Raw genomic sequence first — 20,408 nt, 5'->3', positions numbered from 1 at the left:
ACAGGTTAATCAAGAAGAAGAATAATGTCATCTTTTCTTTTAGCCAACACATATTTAGATGGAGTAAAAATCATCTAAAAATGTGTGTTAAAGATATATTTATTGTTTAACAGATGACGTTTTGAACGTCCGTAAATATCACAAGCAGCAGTCCAATCTCTTTTGTCAATAGAAAGATTTGGTGATGAGATATTATCCTGTATACAACGTTCATAGATTAATAGCCTATTGCAATATTTGGTGGAACAATTCACAAAGCTATTACTACAATTACCTTGAGGGTAAATACACAATATCACTGCAAAAATCACTGAACTGCAGAGCAGACATTGAACATGATAATTAATTGTTGTTGCATTTAGAAATGGTTAGCATGGTGGATGGAGAATGACACATAAACAAACTCTCTATTACTGTACAATACTTTAAAATTCCCTTTTGCAAACCTTTGTATCACAACTCTTATTTCTACTTAGCCCCCAACATCACATCACAAACACACTCATACAAACACTCAGCAAATACAGTGCAGATCATACTGGTCCTGAGGGTCTGGAGGTAGGTAACAGCAGGAGATTTCAGGAGCACCATCATCAGTGTCAAGAAATGTGTACTATGAGACAGGAAGGATAATGCTCAACTCGTGCTTCATAAAAAAGTTACATGAAAAAATGACATGCAATTACCGAACCATTAAAACTAGGCTAAGATGCAAAAGGCACGGGTGGGGTCTTTCTCTTCCTAATCCAAAACTGAAGTTCCTCCATGCCTTGCGTTATTTCTTCTGCCTTTAGCTCCAATTCTCGGTTTTATAAGAAGTTCAGTTTCTCTGAAGTGTAAACACTGCAGGATTCAGAGGTGTCCCTGTCTAGTGGCAGTGTGGAAAAGTAACCTTGTGATGTACTCGTCCTGCCTTTATCTCCATCTTTTTTGATCTGAAATTGAACACAGTCTTCAGAGGAGTGGAGGCAGTCTGAAGCCCCAGGCACCGAAAAGGAAATCCTTCTCTCTTCCTCATTGTGGTGAGATGTGTCCCGCTAGGAAGGAATAAAGACACATGTTTACAAAATATTTTAGTCTGATCTACAAATACTCACAACTGGAGTGTGGTATTACCTCAGTGGTTGAACTCGGACAAGGTGAGCTTGTTGCTGCCAATCCGTGTGCTTCCTGATTCTCTACTCTCTGAGTTTCTATCACAACTGGACCGTAACCCTAGAAATATAAGCGGCAGCACATATGGTACATGTACAAAATGCTATTGAAGAATTTTAACCAAAGGCACAAAACCTGTTAATTGATTTAATTCAGTCTATGAGTCTATACTTACAGGATGAGTAGGACTGGCTCTTGGGGTACATTTTCTTGGTGTTGCAGGCAGTTGAGAGTGACTGTAGTAGCCTGAGGGTTGAGGGCTGGACTGGCTGTAATCCTGCAGAGACAACCACACATGTAAAAGTCAGTGCAGCTACTCAATTTGATGACACGGTGGCAGAGAATAGCTCACAGCTGACTTGATATTATGAAACTACCTTACATGCTTTGTTTGGTGTGATACCTCAATCCTTCAATCATATCACATTATATGATCTACACATGGGTAACACATTAAGAAAACAGGAACATTAAGTGACTTAGTAAGGAGATGGGCCACCAGGAGACTTATGAACAGCTGCTCCTTGTTGTAGATTGTTGAGGTATGTGGGTCTCTAATGGGCGAGTGAAAAATTGTTCCTTCAATAGATATTCCCTCTATAGTTTTGATGATGGTGAAAGAGAGCACTGTCTATTTCCATCTACATTCATTTATCTAGGTTTATTCTTTAATATGTCGCCTGTCTGTATTTTTTTGTTGTATGTCTGCTTCAATAAACCAAAGCATTTGGGCGAAAACAAGACCTCGGAAGGCTTGATCCACATTTAGGCAAATTTATAAAGGATTTTCAATGGACAGGCATTCAAGCCTTCTTCTTACAACATATGGATCATAGACTATACAGTCTATGATATGGATTTAAAAAGTTTGGACTCTTAAAGAGATGGATTAATTCACATATGCAGTAAAGCTCCACAAGCCTTGATTTATAAAGCAGTGGAGTCCTCTAATGGCTGTTAATGCCATATGGTTATTTAATCTGTTTCATATGAACTCCCCACGTGGTTTACATGATCTAATAACCAACACTACTTATTTTCCCCTAACCTACATGAAAACACTGGTATATTTATTTAGGGGAGGGGGGGGGGGGGGTAATGTATTCGGTGTCTTTGATATTTTAAAATGTATTTAATATCAGAAAAATATGGAGACTGCTGCAAATCACAAAGTACTGACGTGTTAAAATGGGAAACTGTATTGAAGAAGAACTGCAATGTCTGAAATACTGAGATCAAGTTTAATAAAATAATGTGTTAGAGGGCGATCTTTCATATATTTACTAAACCTACTAAATAATAAAAATAGAGAGAGCAGATTTATTTTGAGAGGCTAAAAGTTTTGCCCTCATATTAATTATCCACCTGCAGAGCTGTCTCAAACATCAGGGCCACTAACCAGGTTCTCCTGATTTCCTCACCTGGATGTTAACCCTCGGAGGGTTGGCTGGTGGCGTGCGGTTGGCTCTGAGGCCGGCGATGATCTGTGACAGGCTGCAGTTTGGGTAACGCTTCATGAACAGAATGAAACCAATCAGTGACACAAACATGCCAGCAGGGACAGTGATGGACTTGAGAAATGCTCGCCATCTGCCTCCTTTTTCTAGAGAGAGCAGAGACACAGAGGCATATATCAGAATGAGAAAACAAGAAATTCAGAATAAAAATAAAACACATTTAAAGACATGCATTCACTCACCGATCACCTGCAACCAGGTGGAGGATACCAGGTTGCCAACCACATCTCTGATTTCATACACTCCGTCATGCCTTGAAGTCAGCCTCACTATGATGACCTCATTAATGCTGCCGCTTCGGCCCAGCGAGATGAGGCCTCTGTAGCGCATGTCGTGGTCCGTTATATGGCCCTCGCGGATCAGCTGCACTGGGCCACGGGGGGGTTTGGGGTCAAAAGGGCCCAGGGAGGATTCGTCAGGGTATCGGGTGGGGGTAAAAATGAGGTGGGCATGAGGGACAGGAAGAAAGAGGGGCAGGTTTAGAGACTCCTTGGTAAAGCGGGTGACATTGAAGGAGTGGCCTGCACCCAGGATTATGAACACAAAGACAGGGGTGCAGAAGGAAGGAAATGTGACGGTATGAGAAGGTGTCAGGTGGAAAGGGAAAGATAAAATATAAATGTTATAGATGACAGGACCCTAAAGTTAAAGAAATTCATTAGTCATCTTCCTAAAAGTCATCATGTCATCTTCCATCTTTGCTCACCGCGGACAGTGAGAGTGTTGCGGGACAGGACCTTCCCCTGGCTGTCCCTCACAGTGTAGTTGCCTTGGTCCGCTTGCGTCACTCTCTCGGCCACCCAGACCTTCCCTCCCCGCAGCAGCCGCCCCCGGCCTGCATTGCTGGTCATAGGGTCGGTCCGGTTCCACAGAACTACGGGCATGGCCTCCGGTGGAGCACCGCGGGGAGAAAACTCCAGTAGGGAGCCATTTTCAGGGATGTTGTGTTCAAATTTATCCCCATAGTTTCTGTGGTAGGACTTGATGCATTCTGAAGCAGGGCGAAGGAATGAGGGATGAGAGAGAGGCAGAGAATGATCAGCAGTATTAAAAGTATCTAAGTACATTTAATCATGTTTTGTTCTGAAATACAATTGTGAGGTACTATACTTGAGTTTTTGTATGTTGCAATACTTCCACTTTGTACATTTCAGAAGTTACTTTCTACTCAACTGCATTGACCATTGTAGTTACTGATTACTTTTCAGATTGAGATTTTGCATCAAAAACAGATTAGAACGTTGTTAACGTGTGACCCCTTACTAAAAAGCAGTATCTCTTTGATGCCATTTATCTTCAGATGTCTTCATCTAAAGAGACGTCGCCCCTCTAAACTTTTCGTAATGGTTGTATTGCTGATGTGTTGTGATAAAAACACAGGGCTGGATTCCAGAAAAGAAGGAGACTCTTGTACCTGAAACAGTCAACCGAACAGCCTCGTAGGTAAATCCAGAGAACAGTTTGATGGCATAAAGTCCCTGATCACTGTGAGTCACTTCCCTCAGGACGAGCATCTTATCTCTGGTCCACTCAAACCGCCGGTCCTTTACCTGCAGTCATACAATACATAGGTTTTGGGAACTGGTACAGACAAACATCCAACAAGCATCAACACACTTCCACTCACAATGGTTTTGTCTAGCAGGATGCGCCGCGGCCCCTCAGGGTTTGGTGTGAAAGTCACCGTTCTGGATGTCGAGTACACAGGCAAGCGGAATTCCCTCCCAGCACACACCATCTGGGCTTCTTCTCTTTCACCTGTAGTGGAAGAGAAAGTCAGCAACCTCTTCAGAGAATATGTTTTGTCGGTGAAGGATGTGTGACGCATTTGACTCACCTGGTACCACCCATCCTGTGGGAGAGCAGAATTAATGTGATTATTATTCACCTACTCCAACACATTGCTCCTCACATATACTTATACAATTGGAATATTAGTGAGGAAGTTATGGTACCACTTTATATTAGAGTTTACAGTTAGATTTGTCATGGGTTTATAAATTGTGCAGTAATGAATGACTTAACTGACGTTTAATGAATAATGGAATTATTTTCAGCCAGGTTTTAGAGGTCGCAATAGCATAGAGTCAGTTCTTGTTAAGGTCACCAATGACCTTCGGGTATCTGACACACATGATCAGGCTGTCCTTGTTTTATTAAAGATGCTATACTCTGATTAGACTACATCTTAAAATATTAATTTAAAAGAAAGCTTTTATGCATATTTTACCTAGTTTTACTTTTCCATCATTTATATTCTTCCCGTTTTAACATTTTCAATCCCCAGTGTTTTATGATCTCATTGTTTGCCTTTATTGTTAGCTTGTTCCTCTTACATGTAAAGCAATTTGTAACTTGGTTAAGGTAAGTGCTTTACAAATAAGGTATCACCATTGGTATTACTTCTAATGCTGTATTAATCTGTTCTAAGTCAATAATAAGAATATGTGTTGGGTTTTCCAGGCTGTGGTGATTATCCTCCCCCAGTGTGACATGTTTTAGTTCTTTAAATCTGCACAGTTGCACACTAAGTTACATAACAAAACAGCAATGTATTTCCCCAAAACAAACTAAACAAAAGAAGCCATCAAGTGTTAATCAATAGAGTTGATAAAAAATCAACAGGCTGACAAATCTGGAATACCACGAAAATACAGACCATCAAATGGAGCTGTTTGACCTTTGCCTTCCTGAATCGGATCTACGGGTTAATCTGGACCATTAATCAATTTTCTAACCTCAAATTAACATTTTATGTTAAGAACCCTTTAATGATGACTTGCATGCATTTGCATTTATAATTGCACATGCCAGCTGGCAGCTTCTTAGAAAGTGATACATCTGTAACTCTCTATTGATGACTTCATTAACATGTGCACGCGAAAACTACGTCTTATCAAAATAGAGAAAACCACGCAGTTGATGGTTTAAAAAGGCTTTATACCAACGACCTGGCAAATTGTTTTCTTATTAGGAGTGGCTTATAAAGATGATATATAAAGCATTAGGAAATGATCCGTTGCCAATTATTTAAGCAGTTATTTTGCAGGGCATGAAACCCAGAGGGTGTCTAATTAAATGATATTCATGAATTTACCCAGAGCCAGAGGAAGAGCAAAGAGGACAGTGAGCAGGACACGGGAGGACATCTTCACCTGTAAAGACAGACCGTGATTGTTTTATCAACAAGCACAGTGGACGGAGATGGTCATTCACTCTCCTCTGAAAACGAGCCGCGGCACATCATCGATCAACAAAGACATCTGTGGTTGTTTCTGCAGAGCGATGCATACGTACACCCAAAGATAGCTCAAATCAATATTGCCACAGTGATCCATGACGTCCTGTCTGCTAGCTGGATGTCCACCCAGGTGTCCAACATGTTTCCCAGCCGATGGACAACATTTACAGCGATGCAGCGGACCATTCGGCCGCCAGTTATTGATAAACGTACACACATGATCACGTCGTCTGTGACGCATCTGAACTCACCTGGAGGGTGTGTGAAGAATAAATCCACCGCTGGATATTTGTGAATGATTATGTCAATGTGGATATATAACAACGTCCTCTGCAGAGCGCGCATGGGCATTGGTCCACTTCTTTCATTTATGGCGATGGTATGCTGTATTCTCTGCAGCTCTTACGCAAGATGCGTCACATGTTTCGTTATGTTTGCCAGGTCCTGGGTATAAATGCGCTAGTAGCGTAAGAAAGTTCCTAGTTACAACGTGGGATCCTCCTGACGGGCTGTGTGACAATATTACATCTGAAACGTTCTCACGAATTTACAAAAACACAATCACACATGCTCACTTGTATTAGACTATTACTATATTACTACTACGTATTATTACTTTTGCAGAGAAATTGTATAGCACTGAAGTAATAATCGGAGGTTCTATACGTAACTTGAGTGTATCCATTCAATGCCACTTACAGTACTTGAACTCCACTTCAATTTAGAGGGAAGTATTGCAAGAAATATATATTTTATTAAAAATATATATTTCTATAAAATACATTTGTATTAATCAAAATACATTCACCTACATTTTTTTTCACCAAAACATGTGCAGACGAATCCACAACCTCTCGATAGTCGGTATGTGCGCAGATTGCGTATTGCGCAGAATATGACGCAAACAGAGTGTGAAGGAAGCCTCGCCCAGTTCAGGTTTCTTCTAAAACGCAAACTTGACCATAACACAGAAGGAAACTACTTTACAGTGAGTAGACATCCTCTTGCCTGCACGTCGTTCACAATGTTCAGTTGTGTGCTCTAATTTCTCGTTTAGGGAAACGTAGTGACCGTAATAAAAGTGTACACGTCTCGTAAACGTCTCCTCTCTCTACAGGACATGTTATTGTTGTACGCGACTGTTGCCTGCGTCTTGTTCGGTGGTGAGTATTATTTAAAAAAAACATGCTGCGATACAGGTTTGATCTATTTGGCATGCAACTCTTGACATGCATTGTTTTGTTTTCTTTTTGCGAGGTCTCGGCATACTCAGTATGAAACTGCGGTCAAGCCAGCCTCCACTTCGAAAAACACAGTCAAGTCAGCCCGCACGGTTTTTTTCACGACACGTGTATACTATGCATTACGGTACGAGCGTGTACAAATTGACTTAAAAAAAAGAGCAAACTTCCGGTGAACATGATATGATGAAATACGCCTTTAAATACAGATACAGTAATAGATTAAACTAATAATGAATGTTATGAATGATGAATAGAAAACAATAGAAAGGTAACTCTTCCAATATTGGGACATTTTGATTTTGAATTTCAAAATAAAAGATATAGAAAATCACATTCATGAGCAAACGTATCTCTAATTTCAGACTAGATTTAGAAGGAAATGGTGCATAGTTAAAAACTAATGACACATAGTTATGAACTAATTCCACTTCTAATGCACAGTAGACCATTTCAGGATGCCCCTCAGAGACAATCAGGACATTCTGATGTTTCATTTCAAGATGAGAGCCCGTCAAAATCTCCTCCTTAGCTGACTTCAAATAAGTTTAAGAGACAATTTATGTCTAACTTTAGATAATATTTAAAAAGGAATGGCCCATAGTTATGAACTCATTCCACTTCTGATGCATAGTAGACCATCTCAGGATGCCCAATCAGGACATTCTGATGTTTGATTTACAAAAAGTGAAAGCCCGTCAAAATCTCTTTTCTGAGCTGACTTCAAATCAGTTCACGAGGCAATTTATGTCTAACTTTAGATAATATTTAAAAAAGAATGACCCATAGTTATGAAATCATTCCACTTCTGATGAATAGTAGACCATCTCAGGATGTCCCTCAGAGACAATCAAGACATTCTGATGTTTGATTTCAAAATGAGAGCCCGTCAAAATCTGATTTGAAGTCAGCTCATGGAGGAGATTTTGACAGGCTCTCAACTTGAAATGAAACATCAGAATGTCTTGATTGTCTTTGAGGGACATCCTGAGATGCCACTTTCACCCCAAGAAGGAACATGAGAGGACATGATTAGTTTCATGTTTGACATCTTCCAAGTGTGGGACCAAGTGTGTATTTTGATTCATTTTTTATTCTGTGGAATTATTTAAAATCAAAATGTTACTTATGTAACTTGTATTAGATTAGAGATTACTAGTCTCTTAGGTCAAATGTGAAGTTCTTCATCCATTTATAGTTGTAGGACAAACAACTTTATGATATCTTATTGTTTATTTTGTAGCCACTGGAACAAACAGAACATGCAAGAATACTACTCCCTAAGTACTACTAAGAATCTACTGCTATTATTACATTTATATATATATAAAATAATTCACAAATCCTTCCGTGGTTTAAAATGTAATGAAGTAGCTTGAAGTATGTTATCTACATGTCCTCAGATGTTTTGAAATTGACTTATTTAAATTTTCCCTCCATATATCACTTGTATCTTTCTGATTGAAGGTTCATCCTCCGATGTTACGCTCAGAGAAAAGTGCTATGGCGGAGATTTGACTTTATCAGGTTTCTATACACCACCTTTTTTCAATGGACAGATGTACTTCACTCCGAGTAATGGGGGATCCAGACAGCTAGTGATGAATAAAGGGGAGGTGAGCATCTTTTGGCGTTTGAATTAACACTCTCACCAGTATCGTCAGGACATCCAAGATCTGAAACAGTACAAAAGTCAGAGCAAACACGTTTTTGAATGAACAGAATATACTCTCTGTACTGAGTAAATGTTGTATTTATGTTGTCTACTGATTCAGCCAAAGCACCCACGCCTCAAAGTCCAGATTGGCTCAGTTCAAATCACAGATTTGACAGAAAAAGATAACGGAACTTTTTCCATCTCAAATAACAATGATGAATATGAAAATGTTCTCAAACTGATAATTAAAGGTAAGAATATTACACTATCGTGTATATTTAAAAGCTCTATTCCATCAGTAAACCTTTGTGAAAACTATTATTTTACTTTAGTAAAAAAGTCTTTCTGCCTTTTCAGATTGTGTATCCAAAACAATACGGTATTACGGGAAAATATACTCGTGGAATGTTCCTAGAAAGGCTGAATTCCTGGAGTTCACTCCCCTCCACAATGTGGGCCAGTCAACGGTCTTGTGGAATCGCACCAACCCTCAGACCAATAATGGAGGCAGAGGGCAGATGAGGCGTAATGAGTGGGAGATTAAGAATCTCATTCAAGCAGACATGGGCCACTACAACTTCAGAGCAAAAGACAACACTTTGCTGTCTAGGATACTGCTCGAAGTCAGAGGTGATGTTAGGAAAAGGAATCTGCATGTGAGGTTTTAGACTGCTGTGTATCTAATATACTGTTCTTACACTATATATACTCTTTATCACCCACAGAGCACACATTAACCTATACTACAAAGCCGAATGAGCGGCTCCTCATCCCAAATCCTCCGGGCGCTGCCCAGTGGACTGTGGCTTTTACACCTGAGGTAGACAAGGAAACAAAACAATTGATGCGAGAAGGCAAGCTGCTCACAATAGATGAATGGTACTCAGGACCTTTTGCATGGAGGATGCTGGCCGTGCAGGATGGCCTAGTGATTGACCCTGTGGATAGAACAGACTCTGGCACCTTTGAGTTTAGGGACCCACAAGGCAACCTGGCCCAGACTGTGCATTTGTTGGTACAACAGGGTGAGCAACAGCACATTATTAACAGCAAAAAACAAACATATGAACTAAGGATTCAAATTAACATAACCCCCTCCCCGTTCTTCTGCTCTTACAGATTCTGTTGCAACCTTTGTTTATGTTGGTATTATTGTCGGGATTATCTTTGCTGTGATTGCCTGCTGTTGCTGTGTGAGGAAGTGCTGTTGTAAAAAAAGCTCTTCTAAGAGGGCCGAGTCTGCTCCTCAGACTGCAGCCCCACCTGCTGTGTATTACCATGTAAGTACCTGCTAAAAATTAGGCCAACTGTTTGTTTTATGAATTGCTATTTTTACATTGATATCCTCCGTTCAATTGCAGAATATGAATCAACCGGAGGGCCCGAGTTACTCTGCTGCACCTGCTCCAAATCACTCTACTCATTACGCAAGGAATTCCCTAGTTTCTAGAGAACATACAACTATCTCACTGGAGCCATTGGTAAGTGTTACACAAAGGTTTTCAAACTAGGAAGTGCGCCTCCACAGGAGGTCACGAGAGAGTTGTAGTGGGTGGTGTGGACGGACCAACACTGTGAGGTAAAAGGTAGGCACGCATGCAAGTGTTCTGAAATCAACAGGAAGTTAGTTATTGCAGTGTGATCCACTGATTTGGCCCAAGTCTAAAACAATACTCAAATGCCCATGTATTTGAAAAACGGTTTTCTTGCTGTAACAATTGTTCCCGTTCATACTGCCCGTTGAGAAGTCCATTCTTGTTGTTATTATAATGTAAATGAATGGGCGACAACATCCAGAGTCATTCCAAATACATTGCATATACAAATCAAATACATTCCAACATATATCTGAGTCTGAGTTTATCAAATCAAGTTGCTATCTTTCAAAGTCACTGCCTTTTAAGGACCAAGTTCCCTTCTTATATTTCCCTGGACAGTGGAAAATAAGAAAACAAGATTGTAAGCTACGAAGATTTTGTTGCCGATTGCTTAAATTGGTTTCACATGAAGAAGGGAACTCTTGCTGGACAGTATGACCAGGATGAATGAATTAAAGCTAGTAAAACATGTTTCATAGTTCTTATAAACACCAGACTATAGTTTTAATTGTGAACCTATCCTTCAATACACACATACATGATACACACATTCATATATTCATTGTGAAACTTTTTGTAACTGCAAAGTTTTTTAATAAGTTTTACAATACGTAAAAAACATAATGGCACACAAACAAGCTGCTACACTAAAGCTGAGCTTTATTAGCTGGGCGAAAAATTCAGAACTCAAGTTGTAGCCCACAGCATAACAAATTGAATCCATGCAAACACTATTCTTCTTTCCATCCCCCAAAGCATTATGAGATTCCTGCAATATGTTCTTTCTGACTTGCATGTGTTTTACCTTATAGGGGTACAACCCAGTGAATATAGATGTGAACCCCCCTCCGTCTGAGTTACACACAAACATACACAATCCACCATAAATGCATGAATTGTAGATTATTAGCTTAACAAATGAGGCACGTGTCATTCTTAGATAGATTTTTGACTCATCAGGCTTATTGTGTGTTTCATTAAAACACACATTTTCTTTATTCTTTTTTCCCTTCTCTCTCCAGGTTGCTCCTCTCGGAGGGCAGGGGGTCGGTCCAGATCCTTTACTCAACTCTGATTGGCTCTCCTCGGACCCTGAGCCAAAGTTTGAGCTGAAAGGACTACGTTCTGCTCTCCCCCTCAGTTCAGGATCAACTTTCTGTGATGTTTATACCTCAGATAAACTAGACTTTCTGTAACAAGCACAACTCAAGCGATGCATTGTTGAATCCAGCATTGAACTTGTGACTGGTGGGAACAGCCATTTCAGGCATTGATAAGACTGTGTTATAAAAACACACATGAAAAATTAAGTTCCTGCAAATCTGCAAAGACGTGGTGAGACGTACACAGGATAAGGACCATGTCGAGAAACAGGATGTCTTTCTCACTTTGTTCACACAGGACCAGACTTATCGTAGGTTTAAGTGTGGGGTATTCTCTTTCTTGCAATATAAATCCAAACACAAATGCAATGTGATCATATAAATTTGAGGCTAGTTCAGTAACTCTTAATAACTAAGCTGTAGAGGGCAGGAGTTATACAAAGACATAAATCAATTTAAGAATGAAGCTAACTCCCTCTGGCTCCATACTGTAGTTAGTGTAGGGTGAACAGCTATAATCAGGATATATGTGTGAACTGTAATAGTAATAAACTCAGGTTATATAAGGTATGCATAATGTACACTTTCTCCTGCTGCAAAGTATAACAAAGATAAGAGGAATATTACAATGGTGACTGTGTAGCAGATTTTAGTGAGTGAGGACATCAAACTGACTGCACGGAGATCAGAACACCACACAGCAATTAAAGCTACTTTCACCAGCTGTACTTATGGGCCAATTCAGCCATACATATCAACCTATCTGTGTGGCCTTTATCATAACATTCTAAAACATTCTATGTGATATATTAGTGTTATGCTTTGTAAAACACTCACTATTCTTTTATGAATGTTTATACATTTTGTGTAAGCTGGAGTGTTTTCCATTAAGCTGTATAGCTTTGAGAAACTGCCTTGATCATAAGCCATGCAATTAATGTAAAAGGTATATTTCAAATACATATTTGTCTGCATTATATGTAAAGATGTGTAACTATACTTTGACTTTGACTTTTTTTTTTTAAATGAAGTGTTCTCCTATTTTTGAAAACAAAATAAACTGCCTAGCTGCACTACCAAATGAATGCAATGTAATATCACATTTACTCTCAGCCACACTTTTTGAATCAGTGTACCATGGCAACTACAACATTTATTATTGAAACATATAAAAATGCAATAATGTAAAAGTATAGACACCACAATATAATCCAAAAACAATCTCCACTCGTTTACCTTTTATGTTTTTGAAGTATGCAGCAAATTGTATTAAAGTACCTCCTTTCACAGTTACATTATTGTTGGATGTAAGCTTTTAAATTAAACTTGTTTATGGTTGAGACATTATATGTTAAAGGCCAAATAACTCAAATGTAACAATGAGCTAGAACAAATTAACCAAACTACAGGTGTGAAGGCACCTTAGGTCTCAAGCCCAGTCCGAGATAACCCCGGTGACACTGCAGGTATCAGGGGGTTTATTAGACTTGAGAAAGCTAGAGAAGACAATCTTACAACTGAATATTTCCTGTGAGTTTTATATTATGCTCAATTAGATGTGTAAAATGGGTGTAATACCCCTTCAATAAGTAGTTACAAATGATGTCTGCTCTATACCAGAATGCGTTCATGTGAGAATTAGATACTCGAAACATTCTAATTCTGTCGGAAACGTCCACGCTAAACGCATCAGGGATCTCCGACGATACGTAAACGCATCACGAATGCATCCACTGACACGCCCTTCTCTGTTGTCCCGGCCATGGAGCCCAAGACCTGCGGAAGTCTACTCTAGTAAACCAGTAATAATAACGGTGTCGTGCGGGATGTGTGCATTGTACGACTCCTGTCTCAGTGGTGTGAACATACCGAAGTGTTGGTCGACAGTTTGCGTCTTGATTCATTTTATAAACTGGTCCCAACACGGTTAACACTGGACTCTCGTGGGTCTCGTGTTTTGAAACGCGGTAGATGATGATACTGTTGTTGTTGTTGCTGGGTGCCTTTGTTTGTACGGGTGAGTAACGTTACGTCTAATTGTTAATCGTACTTTATCGAGACTGCTTTATAGACTTTAGCCCGTTTCTCCCGAGTATTTGACTCTGCAGTAAGGAGGTAATATGTCTGTGGTCATAACATCTGTAGGGTCCATAATTGAAAGCTAGCTATCTTTTACTTTTAGCTAAAAGTACCCTTGTATTTTTACTCAAGAAGAAGTTGGAATGCAGGACATTTAATGCGACAAGGTGTTTTTGCTTTGTGGTTTTGTTACTTTTACGGAAGGAAAAGATCTGCATGTTAATGAAGATCCGCCTTTATTGAAACCAGATGGGAAACACAGAACTGTAAACCTGTAGTTACATGTAATACTGTGATATTCTATATGTTCAGGTTTATTAATCATTTATTGCTCAATTATTTAACTTGTTAATGTATGGTAGTCAACAACAAGTACAATTCTAAAAATATAGACGCATGTTAAAATAACCTAAAAAAAAGACATCTTGTTCACTCACAATGTTTCTTTTGGACTTCCTCTCACCAGGCTTTTTATTTGACAAAGATCATGGGGAGTATGGAGCCACACACCACATTCGGATGAGCAAAACGCCGGACTTTGTTGAATTCAGCCCCAAGTACAACTCAAACGTGACGACCTTGTGGAAAAGGGGTGATCGTGTAGTCATATTTGACAGAAAGTATATAATGACGGGCGCTTACTTTACGATATATCGTTTAACTCAGAAAGACAGTGGTCGCTACATAATGAGAGACACAGATCTGAAGGAACTGTCCTCCTACACTCTTGAAGTAACAGGTGAAGATTCTTCTTAACTCTCAATCTATTTCATTTTTATATCCTAGCACTTCTTTTTGTCAAGACACTGTGGCTGTCACACTCTTTTCTTAGTCATTTTGTTTTAAGCAAGCAAAATATTAAATTGACTGTCAGTGGGCATACTATTATGGTTGCATGGCCATGTGGCTCAAGATAATACTGTGTTAATCAAAATCCTCTCTCAAGAAGGTCACATTAAGGTCAAGCAAAGAAGAAGACACTCTAGTGGAATTAGTGTTTATAGTCAACATGGTATGAACCAATTGTCAGGAAGCTAAATAAGGCTTTTTTTGACAAGGTGGTAATTCAGTAACACAATCATTGACATTTGGAGGACCTAATTTAAAGGAAATACTTTGGAACATGTGAACATATGGATGAAAACATAGCATAATTGAAATTAATTGTCAATTCAAAGGAACAGTTACACATTTTGGGGAATTTGATTATTCACTTTCTTGCTGAGAGTTCGATGAAAATATTGATAACTCTCATGTCAAAACAGTAAACATGATGATAAGGGTGTTTCTGAGCTTAGCACAACAACTGTTAACAGCAGGTACAGTTAGCCCGTGTAAAGGCAACAACATCTGTACTGGCAAGCTGCAACTTTAAGGGGGAGTTGTGGGCCAGACTCGTCTTTAGAACCTTTGGACAGAGCTAGGCTAGCCGTTTCAGTTTTCCTGCTAAGCTAAGCTAACCTTCAGCTTCATATTCCCCACTGAAGGTCCACTGATGGTTGAGTCAGATGGCTTGCTAATGCTCTTGTTAAAGTTAGAGAGTGTGGTCTAGAGCTGCTCTTTATGAAACGTGTCATGAAATAACATTTATTCCTCTAATATTACGCAAATGTAAAAATGTCCCAAAATATTGGATTTTTCCTTTAAGCTGATTACAGCTGCTATGCTATATGAAACTAAGACTAAACATGATTTTTTAATATCACTTTGATGTGCTCTCTGTTTTTGTCTTCCAGCAAGAACAAGGGCCTCTAGAGAGAAACCTGGTGGCAGCTTCCGCGTAACTTTTAATCTGGAGCCAAACTCCTGCAACATTTACTTCTTCCCAGAAAACGTCCGTCAGCCGAGAAATTTGAATGGGATTGTTCGTCAGGGCCGGCTGCAGGGGGGTTTGGATGAATTGGATTGCGTAGGGTTTGGTCGGTTAGAGCCATGTGGGATTTCAAATAAGGCCCTCCAGATGTCCTGCAACGGACGCTATGAAATCAGAGATGAGAATAACAACACAGCCTTAGTGGTGTCCCTGGAAATGGAGAGTAAGTTACCTGTGTGTTTTTAAATAAGTGCCAGATGACCGTGTTTTTGAGTAATCACTGTATCATAAAAAGCTTGATATTTATTGAAGTAATAATACTTCAGAATCAACTTGTCAAGTTGCTTCAAATAGCTTCCTAGCCTAAAGCATTTGTAGTGTCATCCTTTGCAGAGTGTTGTGGCTGCGGCCACTTTGAATTCACCCTGTTACAGTTGAAAAGCATCAGAAAGTCGTTAGAAATCATTGCTGAAGCATAATCTGCTGTTTATTCATAGGCTCATTTACCGACCAGTCTGACCAACTAGACTCTGCTTTGACTTTTGGTCTAAATTAACTGTAGTTAACTGATTGGCTCCAAGGTTCACCCCTCAAACAGGTATTTTTTGTAAAGGGACCAATGGTGGTTGCACATAAATTGGAAGAAGTGTATCTAGCCATATTTTGGAGGAAATACTGTCGAACATGTGAGCGTATGGACAACACGTATCATCAATAGACCCATATTTTTGGAATTTTCGTTATTTGCTTTCTTGCTGAAAGTTGAATGAAAAGATCGATAACACGCTCATAATATAATAAATAATGTACACTTTTATTGATCCCACAGTGGGGAAATTCCTCTCTGCCGTTATTAAGGAGCAGTGGGCTGCAGTGAAGCGCCCGAGGAGCAACTGGGGGTCCAGTGTCTTGCTCAAGGGCACTTCGACATGCAAACTATGGGGAGAGTGGGGATCAAACCGGATACCTTGTGATTGTGGAACGACCACTCTCCCCATGAGCTACATGATAACACGCTCATGATATAATAAATAATGTACGACCCAATATATTTACAGTAAACTAAAAATATAAGAGCTGAATGCTCAGCTTTACCCAAATGTTCGATTATTCCTTTAAGCTGATCACAGCTGCCATGCTATGTGAAAGACAAAACTAGAAATTGTACTGGACTGTAACTTTTGTGGTCTTGTGCTGTCTTCCAGAAATCACAAGGACCATTGAACATAAACCTGGTGAAAACTTCAACTTCAATCTCAATCTGGAACAAAAATACTGCAACATTTACTTCTTCCCAGAAAGTGACCGTCAGTCGAGAGGTTCGGTGATTAACATAGTTCATCAGGGCAGGCTGGAGGAGCGTTTGGATGAACTTGATTGCACAGGGTTTTATCTGTTAAATCCATGTGGGATTGCAAATGACGACCTCCAGATCTCCTGCTCCGGACGCTATGAGATCAGAGATCAGAATGACAACACAGCCTCAGTGGTCTCACTGGAAATGGAGCGTAAGTAACCTGTGTGTTTTTGAATGATCACTTTGTTATAACAGTTCTTGCTTTTATCTACTTCTTGGTACCCATCAACTAATTGACTGATTGTTTCAGAACTACCTTATGAGCCTTCTCATATTGGTATCGGGTTTGGTGTTTTCCTCGCCCCATTTTTCTTCTGTTGCGTGAAGTTCTGCTGCTGTGGGAAGAGCACCTCCAAAGAGGACAGAACCGAGACTGCTGCCGCTGACCCAGATGCTCAATACCAAGAGGTAAGGCTACCTTACCGGTGTACAATCCTCCATCGGAAAGGTCCTGCTGTTGATGACATAATCACCCGTTGTGTTTCTGTTTTATTCAAACCGCAGTATGACAACGAGCCTGATGGAGCGAGGTCGGACCAACTCATTCAGCCCTCTGGGGTACAGCACCCCGCTCAGCCTTCTTTTACGCCGGCTGGCCCGCTGGTGAGTGTATTTTGCATTTCATAGAGAGAACCTTTCTCTTGTTGGCTCAACACTTGAGCTCTGTTTATGCTCTTGTCCACTCACAACTAATATGTCATGTGTTGCTTCACTCTGTAGGTACACGATTATCCTTCTGTGAGTTTGCCGCCAGCTTATTCTGAGGTAAATACTTGATTGATCATAGTGCAATTGTATTTCTTAACATTACTATTTACAAACCATATTTTGATTATTTTAGTAGCTCTCCAATGTGTTGTTTGTGCTTGTCAGTGTTTCTTCAAATAAACATGTTTGGCCTTACTTCCTCAAATCACTTTTGCAAAGACGATTTTCCCTAAAACTTTGAAACCTGCATTATTTCCATCCATGTCACAATTTCAAATGTGTGTAATTTTTGCTTTTCAATTGATGGGTGCCATTTTTGGGAAACTCTAAAATCCATCTCCTGTTCTTCTTCTTCTTATATATAATAAGTAAACCCTATATATACTCTAAAACAACAGAAGCTAATATCTGTATTTTAGCCTGCTTGTAATACTCTAATACGCTGTGACATGTCTTTTTCTTCTCCAGATATTTTCTTCTCCAGTCGAGCAGCCAGACGCTCCATCTGTCCCTGTCTACTCTGACCCTGAGCCAAAGTTTGAAATGAAGGGGGTGACCTTTCCCTCTGCTCCCCCCCTCAGTTCAGACTCAACTTACTGTGATGTTTATACCTCAGAAAAACTCAACTTTCTCTGAGAGCCTTGATTTCTAAAGATACACTCACTCCTTAGTGGGACATTAAAGGAATAGTTTGACATTTGGATATTCACCAGTGGCTGGCTTTTAATGTATTAAACCAGGGGAAGGCAACCTTAGCATAACCAATTTGACACTGGCAGAAAGTGTATAATATATATATATATATATGTGTCCTTATATCCGCATGCTAAATCACCTTTCACTAACATTGGCATTTGCGAAGCCTGTTATTTTCGGTAGTTTTGATCATATTTTTCCCCAAACTCCATTCCCAAACCCGCCCTCCTCTGCCTCTGATTGGCCAGGACTTGTTGCCTTTTTTTGCAGAATTTGTTAGCTTTATATCTGATGAGCAAGATTGGTGGAAGGTTACTATAGTAAAGGATTTCAACTCAGGTGTGAATGTTTTCATAACGATAGCGGCCTTGTGAAGTGCTCTTATATCACAATGTCTTGATAATGGGAGAAAAATGTTTTCTGAAAATGTTGCTATGCACGTTCATTTTTATGATCCTTTTGGACATTTCAATGTGGTGTTATGAGTAAACCTTGTTAATCTAAATGTTGATATGGTTCACTGATACACAAGAAAATCTATACATTGCACTTATTAAGCCAAATATTACCGACACTCAAATCAAAGAAACAAGATATAACATCTTAATTAGTGAGCTTCAGACATGCTGGTCGCTGAATGTCATTTGCACACTAGCAGTTTCCCTGTTTCTAGTGTTTGTTCTGTAAATTGAGAGAGCCTGCATTGTTAACAATAATTTCCTACCTCATGAGTCTCACTTTGAGAGCTCACTATATTGTCACAGTAGGATATTGAGTGAATAGCGGCTTCCTTTCTGCCTCCTTCAGGGACACATGATTTATTGCACACCAGCTTGACTGTGAGCATTTTTAGGAAGGACCCAAACATAAAGTAGTCCTATCTTTCTAAAGTTTTCTGTATTTAAAACAAGTCTTTATTGCACTTGAGTTACTTGCAAATTTGCTTGCCGTTCTCCGGGAATAAATTCAGCTTGCAGCTGAAGTTCAGTTAAAAACTTGTAATATGTAATGCTTACATTGTAGTTTTGTGTGGATTCTGCATAAAAGTTCACTTCAAATGAGTTTTAGATGTTAATTAATATTGATACATAGTTACTGTATTAAAATTGATCAGGTGAGTCACACAAACATATCTATATGTTTTGAAGTTATATTGTATGGATTGTTTGATAAATATAAAAATAATAAAAAGACCCAGTTGCCTTTTCCATGGCATAAAAACAACTGTGCACTGCATGTACTGTATGTCAACATTGTACCGTAAGCGCATTGCTTTAAAAGTCCAAATTAATATAAATAAATATATTTGGGACTTTTACACACACACACACACAATTAAATGTACAGCTGCAATGTGCTACTTTTCATGACTCAATGTGTCAGTCACCCTCACATGTGCACTAAACAACTCTACAGCCATATTTTGAGCTTTATTCTTTTTTTATTTATTTGTGTGTTTTCTAATGCCTGCCATGGTTTAAATATGTATATACATGTACATGTGATTTTATTCAAGTACTAACATGAACATAAACATGTATGTATGACCAGACAAGTAATCCATTTGTGCATGTATCGTTGTTTATTTGTATTTTCTGTCAGGTGCATTAAATCTAATAACACTCAACTCTTTGGTTTGTATTTGTATTTTTTTCCACTGTCTTCATGTCTCCACGTTCTCAACTTGTAATTCTGTAACAGCCCTGCCACTACAAGTACCACACACCCATCACGTCACTACACAGCCAAACGCTCATTCAGGCAGATAAATTCCTTCACACCACACCAACTGGTTCAGAGGAAGCTCGACTGCACAAGCCAGCGTACGACAAAGCCTTTAGTGTGTCGTAGAGACATAAATCTGTTTAGGTGCGGGACATTCACCCTCAGTGATCCTGGAAATCTTTCTTAAGTTTACCACATATTTGTGCTGTAAGTAAGACTGCAGAGGAGTGATACCTTAATGTTTATGCTGCAACATATATCTAGAAAATCGTTATGAATAGAAACAAAACATAAACCAATGACCCCAATTATGAGAAAAAAAAATAATAATAATTTTATGATCTAAGATGAGTCTTCACTTCACTACTGACCCATACCTTTATTTTTCAAATTTAGGTTAACAAGTTGTGGTATAAAAATAGAGCTTACAATAATAATAACTAACTTACAATGAGATAAATCTTTATATAACAATTGGTATTTTAGCAATAATAAATAAATAATGTGTCTTTTCCTTT

At 39.2% G+C, this 20,408-nt stretch overlaps 3 protein-coding genes across 7 annotated transcripts; 2 read left to right on the top strand and 1 right to left on the bottom strand.

Annotated features, from left to right (window-relative positions):
* Positions 1-81: 81 nt before the first annotated feature.
* LOC117737629 lies at positions 82-6,945 on the bottom strand. 4 transcript variants are annotated; one of them, XM_034543703.1, is made up of 12 exons: positions 6,726-6,945; positions 6,165-6,372; positions 5,770-5,827; positions 4,510-4,524; positions 4,300-4,430; positions 4,087-4,222; positions 3,379-3,663; positions 2,855-3,193; positions 2,577-2,758; positions 1,331-1,432; positions 1,117-1,215; positions 82-1,037 (listed from the first exon to the last, which is right to left on the bottom strand). In XM_034543703.1, the coding sequence occupies exons 3-12, from the start codon at positions 5,819-5,821 to the stop codon at positions 810-812; spliced, it is 1,569 nt and encodes a 522-aa protein (XP_034399594.1). In that variant the 5' UTR covers positions 5,822-5,827; positions 6,165-6,372; positions 6,726-6,945; the 3' UTR covers positions 82-809. The 4 variants fall into 4 exon arrangements, with proteins under 4 accessions (XP_034399594.1, XP_034399595.1, XP_034399593.1 ...); XM_034543704.1 differs by having other exon boundaries at positions 6,165-6,945; XM_034543702.1 differs by lacking the exon at positions 6,165-6,372.
* Positions 6,794-12,597, top strand: LOC117737630. 2 transcript variants are annotated; one of them, XM_034543706.1, is made up of 9 exons: positions 6,794-6,901; positions 7,031-7,076; positions 8,622-8,770; positions 8,930-9,062; positions 9,169-9,441; positions 9,537-9,836; positions 9,931-10,091; positions 10,173-10,292; positions 11,432-12,597. In XM_034543706.1, exons 1-9 carry the CDS (start codon positions 6,809-6,811, stop codon positions 11,603-11,605), a joined length of 1,449 nt encoding a protein of 482 aa, XP_034399597.1. In that variant the 5' UTR covers positions 6,794-6,808; the 3' UTR covers positions 11,606-12,597. The 2 variants fall into 2 exon arrangements, with proteins under 2 accessions (XP_034399597.1, XP_034399598.1); XM_034543707.1 differs by having other exon boundaries at positions 6,854-6,901; positions 8,714-8,770.
* Positions 12,598-13,255: 658 nt separating this feature from the next.
* Positions 13,256-19,792, top strand: LOC117737179. The gene is made up of 8 exons (XM_034542920.1): positions 13,256-13,529; positions 14,058-14,330; positions 15,328-15,627; positions 16,610-16,912; positions 17,012-17,169; positions 17,266-17,364; positions 17,482-17,526; positions 17,938-19,792. Exons 1-8 carry the CDS (start codon positions 13,484-13,486, stop codon positions 18,103-18,105), a joined length of 1,392 nt encoding a protein of 463 aa, XP_034398811.1. The 5' UTR covers positions 13,256-13,483; the 3' UTR covers positions 18,106-19,792.
* Positions 19,793-20,408: the final 616 nt, after the last annotated feature.

The sequence above is a fragment of the Cyclopterus lumpus genome, chromosome 10 (assembly GCF_009769545.1).
Source record: "Cyclopterus lumpus isolate fCycLum1 chromosome 10, fCycLum1.pri, whole genome shotgun sequence".
NCBI lineage: Eukaryota > Metazoa > Chordata > Actinopteri > Perciformes > Cyclopteridae > Cyclopterus > Cyclopterus lumpus.
This window is presented reverse-complemented; position numbering and strand designations above follow the sequence as displayed.